The 13,171-nt window shown below is 40.6% G+C and overlaps 1 protein-coding gene across 2 annotated transcripts in view; it reads left to right on the top strand.

Moving 5' to 3' along the window:
* The window catches only part of LOC133635819 (uncharacterized protein C18orf19 homolog A-like), a 14,494-nt gene extending 4,939 nt beyond the window's left edge, over nucleotides 1-9,555 (top strand). For both annotated transcript variants that reach the window (XM_062029142.1, XM_062029143.1), the window contains exons 2-4: nucleotides 1,547-1,985; nucleotides 3,636-3,747; nucleotides 8,543-9,555. In XM_062029142.1, the coding sequence (XP_061885126.1) occupies nucleotides 1,547-1,985; nucleotides 3,636-3,747; nucleotides 8,543-8,857 (866 nt within the window). In that variant the 3' untranslated portion in view covers nucleotides 8,858-9,555. The remainder of the gene's footprint in view (nucleotides 1-1,546; nucleotides 1,986-3,635; nucleotides 3,748-8,542) is intronic.
* Nucleotides 9,556-13,171: the final 3,616 nt, after the last annotated feature.

The following is a 13,171-nucleotide window of genomic DNA, read 5'->3' as shown; positions in this document are numbered from 1 at the left end:
TCTTTTTACCCCTGTAAGAATAGAATATTAAATATACAAATATTACCATTGTGTAACTGCATAACCTAGTTTATCAAAATGTTGCCTTTAAGAAAATATTAATGTTCAGTTACACATTTAACAGTGTTTATTATTGTAATTTTTGAAAGTTAATAATTTATAATTTAGTATTGTATTTTAATAACTAAATAAACTTTGTTTATATTTAATTTTTATTTCGAGAGCTTGTAATATTTTAGAAAAGGGGTGCCTAAACCAAGGGTTGCATACTTTTTTTTATTTAAAAGAAAAATGCCTAAAATATATATAAATATTAAAAACAAAACTTTGTGTCAGCTTTGTGTAATAGGTGGCTAAGTTTATTATTAACTACAATTTGCAATTCCGGTAGAGGTTTGTATATTTACCATTCATTGTCAATGTTGGGAAAAAAATACCGGAAACCGGGAATTTGGGGAAAGGCAAAACATGTTTTGTGAAGAGCAGTGTGGGTGGATGGTTGAAAGGTCTGAATTGGGTGAAAATTTGTGCAAAATTTTGAGAATTTAGGGCATTGTAGAACTATGAATACGTCCATTTTTTTGATTGGGAATTTCCTGGAAATCTGGAAATTTCGGGAAAAACTGGATTTAAAAAAAATATATGTAATACCACAATTGTCCGAGATGACATGCATGGGTTGGTGTTGGAATTTTTCTAAACGGTTGAAAAATGTTGACGTAGTAATAGTTTGGTTTTATATGGGTAGTTTGGAATTCCTGGATTTTTGGGAAAAGCGGGAATTGGTACAAAAAGTAAAATTATACTTTTGTCGTCCCAATTAAGAGGAATGTTTTGAAGGTGGACTGGTCAAAAACGGTTAAAAAATGTGGACTGTGAAAACTTTCCAGAAAGAGGTGAAAATAGGGCTTCGGAAAACCGGGTATTCAGGGATTCCTGGAAATTGGACGTTTGATTGTCCAAGGTGAGTGGAGTGTGTGGATGGTGGAACAGTTGGAATCGGTTGAGAAATGTGGGAATTGTGCAAGTTCGAAAAATGACCCATTCATTTTCAATGGGAAAAATGACCCGGAATTTTTGGTAATTTAGGATAATTTTTTTTTTTTTTTTGAGGACCTCACGTTTACCGGTCAAGCCGAACGTTTTGATACTTGAGCGGTTCTGATGGGATGAAAACCATGAGCTGTGGAGGGCGCCAAAGTTTTGCGGCGGAATAATATTAATAAATAGATGCTTTTTTTTTTGGTGTACAATTTTCTAGGTGGGAATGCTTGGACATTCACACAGTAATCATTAGTTGGAAAATGTCAGCTTATTCTAGTTTCATTCGTATTTTTGCTCTCTTTTCTTACATTTTTACTGTTATTTTTTTTTACGACAATATGCTGCGGACCAACAAAGCTCGATCTGCGGACCTTAATTAGCCCCCAAGCCGCACTTTGGACACAAGTGTTCTATAGCTATTGTTTTATGTGCTAAAGTGTAGCTCTATTCACTCCTCCTTGCAATATTAATAGTCCGTTTTGTCTTTGCTTTGTATCCACAGTTTTGGTGAGTGTGACCAGGGAAAGAGACAAGATGGCGTCATTGCAGCGCGTCCTCCAACGTGGCACGTTACAAAGAGTGTCAGTGGTGCGGCGATTATTAGCTAGTGCTGCCGTCCATCGTCCGCCCCTGTTGCTCTGCTTCCGCCAGCTCCCCGTGCATCGTGATGGCTGGCAGCGATTCTCCACGTCGTCGCCCAGCTTGGCAGCACAGCAGCCAAAACCCCAGCCTTCCGCGGCGGGAACGCAATCCAGCTCTTCCCCTCAAGCACCGTCAGATCAACAGGAGACCGTCGAGGAGGTAGACCCTTTGCAGGACAAGTCCATCGGCCTCGTTCAGAGGTTCAAGAAGACCTTCAAACAGTATGGCAAGGTGATGATCCCTGTGCATCTCCTCACGTCCTCCATGTGGTTTGGAACCTTCTACTATGCTGCTATGAAGTAAGCCTGCCACACCCACTTCCTGCCTCTGCATAATATTTGACACTAATGTTTTCCTTCACCTTCACAACGACTCTCTTGTTTATTATGCTTGCTCTGTGCGTTTGTCCAAATATCGGTAAGCCACACCCCCACACGGATGCAGGTCAATTGTTTGTGTAACTGTGACCATGGATTCTCCGATCCGTTGTCATTTGGAATAACAGATACCAAAGCAGTTGATTAGCATCAATGTTGTTCATTTCATTCTAATCGTTATTTACCAACAAACTGCTTTGGATTAACAAGTCAAGATAACAAGCAGATGTTAAAGCTCGGAATAGCTTGTTGTATCAAATACCGTAAATTCCGCTACTTAGTTCCTACACTTTGAATGATCGGGTGCGGATAATTTATGAATTTTTCTTCACTGACGGCCAGAATATAAAACGTTTTCAAAAAAACAAGCAAACACACTGAGAATGTGTTTTATTGTTTCTGCTATGGCGCCATCTTTTGGTGAATTCGCCCCCTGCAGGTTCTTCAGTGTCCTTCCATTTAGTGCTTTCAGCCACAATTGGAGTGCTGTTCAATCTTCAAGCCGTCTATAGCAGTGGTCCCCAACCCCCAGCCGATTGGTACCGGGCCGCGCAAGAAATAAAAAAAATATATATATATATATATTTTTTTCTTTTTTTATTGAATCAACATAAAAAACACAATATGTACATTATATAGCAATATAGATCAATACAGTCTGCAGGGATACAGTCCGTAAGCACACATGATTGTATTTCTTTATGAAAAAAATAATAATTCCCACCCCCCGGTCCGTGGGACAAATTTTCAAGCGTTGACCGGTCAAGCTACAAAAAGGTTGGGGACCACTGGTCTATAGCGTTTCTACTCGTATGGATTCTTCATCATTTAAAGCAACGTTTGTAAGTTTTACAATATAACTAAAACAATTCATACCCATGTGTGTTGTCTGTATGGGGTGTTTTCATGCATAATTGTGCATGCTATAATAATGTAATCAATATAGCGAGCAAAGTTTTCCTGACCCCTTATTGTGATCACAGCTACAGAGTTTTGAGACGATAAATACTCATGTTTTTAATGAACGAATACTTGTGTTGTTAATCGTGATTGCAATGAAATAAAAATGATCGCAATTATAATTTTTGCCCTAATCGTCCACCCTTGGTTACCAGTAGTTGGTACAACTAAAACAATTCTTATCATTGCTAACTACTAGTTATTGTAACCCAACCGGTCTTGTTAGTTATAGAAATATTACGCCAACTCGTTATCTTCAACACGAAATACAATCAGAGATTTTTTGGGACAACTTTTGGTAATGATTTTAAATGAATGATTGGCAATATATGTGTCATTTTGGCCAACTAAGTGCTGCATGGAGGATTGGGAGCACGGTTTAGGAATTCTGCCCGGAGGACCATTTTGGCCATGGCCGTGTTTGCACCGGAGACCAGCTGCTGGCTCTCTGCGTGGAGACATGGGGAGAAAGAGACCGGGCTGTTTTTGTTTTTGCCCTGCAACCACCTAATTTCCCCACGGCGGGATGAATAAAGTCTATCTATCCTATATCGGAAGGTTTGCGTTTGTGCGCTCTATTGAAAATAATTCCCAAATGCATTTTTTCTACAGAGGAGTAAATGTGATTCCGTTCCTGAATCTGATCGGAGTACCAGAATCCCTTGTTGAACTTTTGAAAGAATCTTCCAGTGGTTATGCTCTGACTGCTTACGCCATGTACAAGGTAGGTGTGCAGGATTATATACACCATATTAGTGATATCAATTTGTCCAGCATGTGCCGCATTCTTGCAAGCGGCTAATGTCCCTCCACAGTTCAAAGCCACTTCTAATGCTCGCCTGCATGGCGGCAAATAAAGTAAGTTTCTTACACGTAGCCTCCGCGCAGGACAAGGAATACCCTAATATACTGTATATGCTACACACTAGGACTGTGAGTCTTTGAGCATCACACTCAAAGCAATTCTTGATTCAAAATCAATACTTTTTTAATAACATTGGATGCCAGTTCTGTAATTAACTTCATTCCTCCAAAAAATAAATAAACAGCTCTGATCAATTTCTATATTACTTAAAAGAAAACTGGTTTTGTTTGGTAAAATTCTACCCAAACATTTAATAAAGTGAAAGGACACGCCAGATTTTGGGGGGAAAAAAATATACATATATACATATATATATATATACATATATATATATATATATAATCGATCAAAGGCCTACTGAAACCCACTACTACCGACCACGCAGTCTGATAGTTTATATATCAATGATGAAATCTTAACATTGCAACACATGCCACTACGGCCGGGTTAACTTATAAAGTGCAATTTTAAATTTCCCGCTAAACTTCCGGTTGGAAACGTCTATGTATGATGCGTATGCGCGTAACGTCACGACGGCAACGGAAGTATTCGTACCCAATGTGTCACCATACAAACTGCTCTGTTTTCATCGAAGAATTCCACAGTATTCTGGACATCTGTGTTGGTGAATCTTTTGCAATTTGTTTAATGAACAATGGAGATTGCAAAGAAGAAAGTTGTAGGTGGGATCGGTGTATTAGCGGCTGGCTGTAGCAACACAACAAGGAGTACTTACTTGGATAGCAGACGCGCTAGCCGATGCTAGCCGCCAACCGCATCTGTGATCGGGTGAAGTCCTTCGTCGCGCCGTCGATCGCTGGAACGCAGGTGAGCACGGGTGTTGATGAGCAGATGAGGGCTGGCTGGCGTAGGTGGAGCGCTAATGTTTTTATCATAGCTCTGTGAGGTCCGGTTGCTAAGTTAGCTTCAGCGTCGTTAGCAACTGCATTGTTAAGCTTTGCCAGGCTGAGAATTATTAACCGTGTAGTTACATGTCCATGGTTTAATAGTATTGTTGATCTTCTGTCTATCCTTCCAGTCAGGGATTTATTTATTTTGTTTCTATCTGCATTTGAGCCAGATGCTATCACGTTAGCTCAGTAGCTAAAGAGCTTCGCTGATGTATTGTCGTGGAGATAAAAGTCACTGTGAATGTCCATTTCGCGTTCTCGACTCTCATTTTCAGGAGGATATAGTATCCGAGGTGGTTTAAAATACAAATCCGTGATCCACAATAGAAAAAGGAGAGTGTGCGGAATCCAATGAGACCTTGTACCTAAGTTACGGTCAGAGCGAAAAAAGATACACCCTGCACTGCCTCTCTAGTTCTTCACTCTAACGTTCCTCATCCACGAATCTTTCATCCTCGCTCAAATTAATGGGGTAATCGTCGCTTTCTCGGTCCGAATCTCTCTCGCTCCATTGTAAACAACGGGGAATTGTGAGGAATCCTACCTCCTGTGACGTCACGCTACTTCCGGTATAGGCAAGGCTTTTTTTTATCAGCGACCAAAAGTTGCGAACTTTATCGTCGTTGTTCTATACTAAATCCTTTCAGCAAAAATATGTCAATATCGCGAACTGATCAAGTATGACACATAGAATGGATCTGCTATGCCCGTTTAAATAAAAAAAATTCATTTCAGTAGGCCTTTAAGACTTGTTTCAAATAAGAATCGCGGTTCAGTCAAAAAACATTTTTTTTGTCACCCCAACTACACACAGTAGGATAAGGTAATTGCAAGCTCAAACCCTTGAATGTAAACAAAATTGGGTTGATGGATACAAATATGGACAGTAACAGTGCCAAGTAGAGGATCAGAATATGGGCCATACTGCAGTGGTTAGATAGATATTTTTTGTTATCAAATAAATCTTTTTGGCATTGTTGTCTACAAAGTCAGGAGATGAATGCCTGGATACAGGAGGGCTTGTAACCTAAGGATTTCAATCACAGTCAATAGAAACAATTGACCGTAATTATTAAATTAACATTGTTACTTCATAAACCTGTAGCATTTGTGATCAAAAATGGAATCATTCAATGATGACAATTTGAAACATCATACTGCCTAAATGCGTGGTATCGCCCCAAAGTAATGTCAAGTATGAAAACAAGAGAAAAAGAGTTATTACATGTTGATACAAGTGTAAATAGAACATGTTACAACAGGAAGTTACCAAATATTAACAAGTAGATTAATATGGGAGATGATGTAATATGTTGCTGCATATGTCAACAGCTAAATAATGAGCCTTTCTTACCCATTTTGTAATGTTTCTATTATCTTTTATATACCAAATACAATATTGTGTCTCTTGGTTTTATGTAATCGCACTACCGGTAATTAAAACCTCAATGTCGATTAATAGTGCAGCCCAAGTCCCGTTTATATTTGAACCCATACGGTATCGATTCCAAAATATGGAAATTCAAGGATTAGGTGCGTTTTCAAACAGCTTAAATTATGTACAGGGAAAATTATAACCTGCGAGCTAAGAATGTACAACAATTATTCTCAACAAAATGTACGTACAACACTTAAATCCTTAGTATATCAGTATGTGGAATTAAATTATGGGATGGATTAAACAAATAAATCAAACAAAGTACTAATATGATCCACTTTAAAAGACTGTTTAAACTACAAGTGTTTACAAAGTACAAGGAAGAAGAAATTTGATAAAAATCTTGGTCGTAATTTAAATGAGTTATTAATCTTATATGTGAATCGTGGCACTTAAATGCATTAATTTAAACTGTTACAATTTGAGAATAAGGAAGAAATGCATGTATTAGAAGTTGATATGAAGTCGAAAGGGGTAGGACTAAATAAGCTTTGCTTCTTCCTACTCCTTTTCGCACATGTTGTAAAGAGAAATGGAAATGTGTAATATGTGATGTAACTTTTAAAATTGAGCTGACCGTGATAACCGCTATCCAGTTGTTACGTCTTTTCATTTCTGAGTCTCAATCACAGGTGCAAGTCCAAGACATTGGATGGCAGCAGTCTATACATTGGGTTTTAATGAGTTTTTGTCTCATCCCGCACTTAAAGCGTGAGTGAAGAATGCACCATTGACCTGATTAGTACAAAAGAGAAAGATGATCCAGTATTATCTGCTCACAGATGCTACCTGGTGGTTGTTTGAGCACACTGCATCTATTCCCGGAACGTCCCACTCTTTAATGCTTCAGTAACATGCAGGATTCTCACAGGGATGAGGCAAAAATACAACCTTACCTACTGTAGTTATTGGTGCCTTTGCTAGTCAGTTCAGTCTTTGCATCCTTGTCTTTTATTGCGCCCTAAGAAGTTTTAATACTAGGGATACCAGGCGATCAGTATTTTAAAATAACAATTGGTAACTGTTGTCAGCATTGTGACAATCAGAACTGCACGAAAGGAGGGTTGATCAATCCATAAATTATAAAATATTTGTCCCGACGGCTAAACCGGATTAAGACCCCGATGCGAAGCAAAATATATATAAGAATAATAACAAAACGAGCGTTTAGAAAGGAGTGGGCAAAAGTTACTTTAGAAAACAGAACTAGCACACAATAGGTGTGAGAGATAACAGGCAACACGACACAGCTACCCTCGGACAGAGTCACAGTGAAGGAGAAGCGTGAGTGGAGCCAAAGCACGGCTGGAAGGGTGAATCATCAGGCAATCTACTGGTGCCGAGTGAAGGGACTGGATAGCTCAAGTAGTCAGAAGGAGATGAGCATCAGGTGTGCGGGCGGGTGGCCACGTCTTTTGACTCAGAAATCAGGCACTGCAACAAAAAGAAGAGCTGCCAGATCATGACAATAATGTCAGAATATGGTATACTAGAGTGATACGGTATATTTTTTATTTTCTTAAAATTATTATTGTTTATTTGTTAATATTTGTAAATAAGTCCTTAGACACAGGAAGACTTTGAGAGCAAAAAACAAATGAATTAAAAGAGGAATAGATTTAGTGTGAGTTTTGTTCTTAGGTACGGTTTCCGGTACTTTTTTGGCAAAGTCAATAATACACAAGACACATTTGCATCTTCAACCATGAAGAATTAGCATGTTACAATCATGGATAAACACTTGATCTTCAATTGTGAACATCTTAGCACAGAGTGATAGATCTACAGGAAGTGATAAATCTATACACGCACGTGTCTACAGGAAGTGATAGGACAGTGACATGGTACCTTGTATGTATCATTCTGCTACAGTACACTGCTTATTAGCTGTAGTTTGTTGTTGTTGTTGTTGTTGCTACGGTCTTGTTCGCCTCGTAAAAAGTTGCATTTCTCGCACTGCTTTGTTTTCAGATGCAGGAATACATTTGGTGTGCTGCAACCTTTTTTGAACAAACTTTGCAGCGTGCAGTGACTTGTTTCACGCCTGTTCCCGCAAATCTAAACCACTTTGTTTTCTTCGGAACATCTCGTTAGCGCGAGCATTAGCCATGTTTTGCTACTCGTGTGAATCTGGTTTCACAGTGTGTATTTTTAGCAAATTCGTGATGATAATGATGAGGTGATCATTTTGTCATAATAAGTATGGTATAAAACGTTGATACGGTTCCATCCTAAGTCATAAGTAATGTTTTCTAAACCCAATAAATTCAATAATTCAACACTAATAATCCGTCTTTGTCCTCAGATTGCCACGCCTGCCAGATACACGGTGACTTTGGGCGGCACGTCTCTGTCTGTGCAGTACCTTCGAAAGCACGGATACTTGTCCACCCCGCCGCCAGTCAAAGACTACATCCAGGACAAGATGGAGGAGACCAAGGAGAAACTGTCAGAAAAGATGGAGGAGACCAAGGAGAGGTTTTCGGAGAAAATGGAAGTAACCAAGGAGCGCTTTTCTGAGAAGATGGAGGAGACTAAGGACAAGCTGTCAGAGAAGATACAGGAAACCAAAGACAGAGTATCGGACAGAAAATCATTTTTCAGTAAAAAAAATGATTAAAAGTAGTAATTAGGTGGCGCCTAATGAACGATGCGTTTCAGGTGTAACAAGGCGAGTGATTTGGCGACACCTCTCAGTCTGGTAAGTCTTTGTCCTGAAATTTCACCCACTTCTGGCTCTTTACAAATTAATGTACTAATTGTCCGCACACTATTGTGCCACACACACTGTACACTTATACGCTACTTGTAGCTTCCCTGTAGCTCCGCCTCCTCACTTCACATCACCCCATCCCAATGTGGACTCTGCCAGACCAACAATGTCTGATCTCGGTGTCGGTTCGGACATTCTGTTCCGACATTTTGTTAGCACGTGCTCATGCATGTTTGTGGCCCCGCAAACCAAGAGAAACATGAAACAGACAGTGGGTGCTCTGCACAAAAACAACTTGAAGCTAACGATCATACAACAGCACGTATGTGCGGACCCCTCGGGCCTTTCTGAAGGCTGGCTATCACCTTGTGTCTTCTGTAACGTCCACCTGAAAATATCACTTTTTCTAATGTATTTTTATCTGTTAGCCAAAGCTAATTTAAGCCAGTGGGGCTCGCACCTGATGTATTTAACAGAAAGTGATGATCTAATAATAGTTGCACTCATTGCCATGATGTGTTGACGTCAACATGCATCGACAGCCATCTTGGAATAGAAACGCCTGTTGATGGGGCGCTACAGATCAATAAACCAAGGAGTGAATCAGCAAAAAGTGTGTGTCCTGTCTTATCAACTTCCTCAGGACAATACCGCGTTCATATTTTCATAACTGGGAAAGCAAATGTTTTATTGTTCACTCGTCTTTACAGTTTTCACTCTTGGCTCTAAGCGAACGCGGTCACACTCCCTCCCTCTCCGTATCTGCCCTGCTGGCCTCTTTGTCTTGTCTTGTTTAACATTCTTGTTGCCTCTTTATGCACTGCTCTCCAAAATCTAAACAATGGAATTGATCAATCCACCTCTCAACAAAATTGACAAGATCTCAGGTTTGGGGGAACCTGCCTGTCCTGATGGAACGGTTGTTGCTGGATGCACAATGGACTCTTGGAAGATGAGGAGTGCCGTGTGTCTGGCAACCCTTTCAGTCGAGGACGTTGAAGATATCTACCTATTGGGAATCATGATAACAAGACATCTGCTGATTGAAGTAAGCGTTGCCCCGGTGTATTAACAAAAGTATCCCAAAGCTGCCACAAATGATTGGAGGATGCGGGCAGAGTGTGGGCACTCAGACTTTCGTTGTTTCTGAACTAAATCGCAAACGGGATAACATCTTGGAAAAGCTGTCTGCTCTGCAAGGCAAACCATAATTAATTTGAGGACCAGAAACAGGCAATTGGAGTGAAAAGTTTATAATAGTTTTTGCTCGAATGCAAACATTCTAATCTGGATTGTTTCCACTGGCTGCGAGCGACCTGGCAAGGTCGTTACTTCGAGACCCTCCTCAAGGACAGTGCAGCGGAGACGCAACAAACTCCTACCTAGTCAGCAACACCTGGGAAGTTGAACTCTGTTCGCCGTGCCTGCAGAGCAACTCCAGGCCTACAGACATAACACGCACACCACATGGAGCATGGATACATGTGCACACATTCCCCCACCCCGACCCCACTTCTTTGCCACCGCTGAACTCCTTAGGGGCAACGGACAGCTGGAGCAGCACCAAAGGGCTGCAGAATCTCCATCAGCGGCACCTCCCTCCCCTACTGATGTAAGACTCATGGTTTCTGTGTCGTAACATATTTGTGTGCTTATCGTGGCGCTCAAGTTTTTTTTTTTGCTTGTGCCCAGACTAAGGCCCCAATAGGAGGCCATTGGCATTGGTTTTTCTTTGTTCTACTCCTCTCCTCAGCATCCACTTTTTTCTCGCCTTTTACAGGGCGCCGTAGGTGGCATCCCATCAGTGTCCCTGTTCCGTCACCCTGAGCAACGTAAGTCTGTTCTTGAAGGGCTTTGTGCTGAAACTGACATTTTGTTGTACTTTTGGAATGCCAACATAATTAGTGTTGTTAAGAGATGAACCCCCTCAGTGTAGATTTGAGAATTAGTCGTCTGTTGATGTACAATTATGCTGTACTTTTGGCCAGAACTTTGTATGTTACTCCAAATGGAGGCAAAATACCAAAACAAATGTGTGCAGTTACCCCTTTAAGCAGGTATTTGTACCTTGATCGATAATTGCAGCCAATCCCTTGTCGTTCACTTCAGAAAAGTGGGGCCAACACAGATAGACTATTAAATCAGTGTTAATATTTGAGTGGGTCCCGCACCCCTTTGTAGTGGAAAATTTGTGCCCTGAGGTCAAAAAAGTTAAGAAGCCCTGGTGCAAAATTTTCTTTAACCAAGTGCTTTAGCCCTTTACCTCAATGAAGACAGTTTTTGTCTCGTTTGCAAATGTAGTGGAACAGTTTGGCCGCTAGAGGCCAACAGAGCTAACAATCGTCCTTTGACTCTCAGGCTTATTGATATTCAATGCTCAGTTAGAGTATGTATTGTGTACTAAACTACTTACAATACTATGAAGAGCTCTTCTAGTCCACCAAACATCTTGCCCACAACTTTGTTACAAATCTATTTAACATATAATCCATCATTGCTCCCTACAATTAATTGCTCACTGCGTTCTGGGCCAACATGTTAAAAAAAACTTATGGCAGACCAATTAGTTGATATCTTTGATACATTTCAGTCCAGTATTGGCAGTTTCTTTCCACACAAACTGGTTTTCTCAAGGTCTCCAATGATATCACGGACTCTGACACTGGTAAATGTGTGATACAGGTCCTCTGATGTTGGTAAATGTACGATACCGGTCCTCTGATGTTGAAAATTGTACGATACTGGTCCTCTGATGTTGAAAATTGTACGATACTGGTCATCTGATGTTGGTAAATGTACGATACCGGTACTCTGATGTTGGTAAATGTACGATATCGGTCTTCTTATGTTGGTAAATGTACGATACCGTTCATCTGATGTTGGTAAATGTACAATACCGGTCCTCTGATGTTGGTAAATGTGCGATACCGGTCCTCTAATATTGGTAAATGTGCCATACCGGTCCTCTGATGTTGGGTGGACTTTTAGGGACAGTCCTCCAATGGTTGAAATAATATATGGGAGATGGATCTTTCTCTATTGAGTTTGTCCCCCACTCGTGCGGGGGGGGGGGGGGGGGGGGGGGGGCACAGGGCACAGGTTTCAGTTTTGGGGCCAATCATTGTTACCTCCACTCAGAGACGTCATTAAGAATTGTGAAGGTATCTCACAGCACATGTATGTAAAAGTACTTCAGTTATATTTACATATATTTATATTTTTAACCCTGATAGGACACGTTAAATGAGTACGCAAATGATTTTCTAACGCAGGTTAAAGACCGGATGACTAGTACTGCTCTTCTTAGCAGGTCTGCTGACCATCTTCTACTAGTTCTACTAGTACCTGGTACAAAAGTACCAAGTAAAGGTGATAGAGCCTCTATAATAATATTGTGTAAAATAATACTCTCTATATTAATCTTTTGTAAATCAACACTTTCTGTAACAATACCGTGTGAAATACTCTCTATAATAATACTGTGTAAAATAATATTGTGTAAATCCAAACTTGCTGTAAAAGCCCTGACCCGTTCAAGAAACGTATCTTTCTCACAAGGGGCGTTCAAACATTTGTTTTGATGATTAAAACCAGGACGAACAGGCTAAAAAACAGCTTCTTCCCCAGGGCCATAACCACCCTGAACAGACTTCCCCATTGACCCTCATAACTGCCTTCTCTTCGGTGCAATAACCCATTCCACCAACCACCCTGTTTCATGTAGATATTCATGTACATATTCATTTCACCCTCTGTATAGAGTGTACACTTGTTTTATCGCACTGTATGGAATGGCCTCAATCTCGTTACCCTGCGTAATGACAATAAAGCTGATTCTGATTCTGATTCTGATTAAGATGTCAGTTTGACGATTTGAAATGGGCCCAGTTCTAAATGCGTTTCGCCGTGTAAATATCGGCAGCCTCTGTATTTGCACCGCAAGATGTGTGATACGACTGTGTTAACACGACTAATGTCAGTCTGGTTTTTTTCACCCGGACCTTCACAATGCGAACACTGTAACTACACAGATGGTGGAATGCATCACGGGCTCATCAGGGAGCTACATGGAGGCCCTGGGGTTGATGCAGAGTCGAGGGATCAGGACTCAGACGCCTTTAGGGGAGATTTGTGGTACTACTGCGCCAATCTGCGCTAACACCCTGTTCAAAACGTGTTGAGAAAGGCTTTGGGACTCAGTTAAGACCACCGTGAACCACC

The sequence above is a fragment of the Entelurus aequoreus genome, linkage group LG20 (assembly GCF_033978785.1).
Source record: "Entelurus aequoreus isolate RoL-2023_Sb linkage group LG20, RoL_Eaeq_v1.1, whole genome shotgun sequence".
In the NCBI taxonomy this organism is placed as follows: Eukaryota; Metazoa; Chordata; class Actinopteri; order Syngnathiformes; family Syngnathidae; genus Entelurus; species Entelurus aequoreus.
This window is presented reverse-complemented; position numbering and strand designations above follow the sequence as displayed.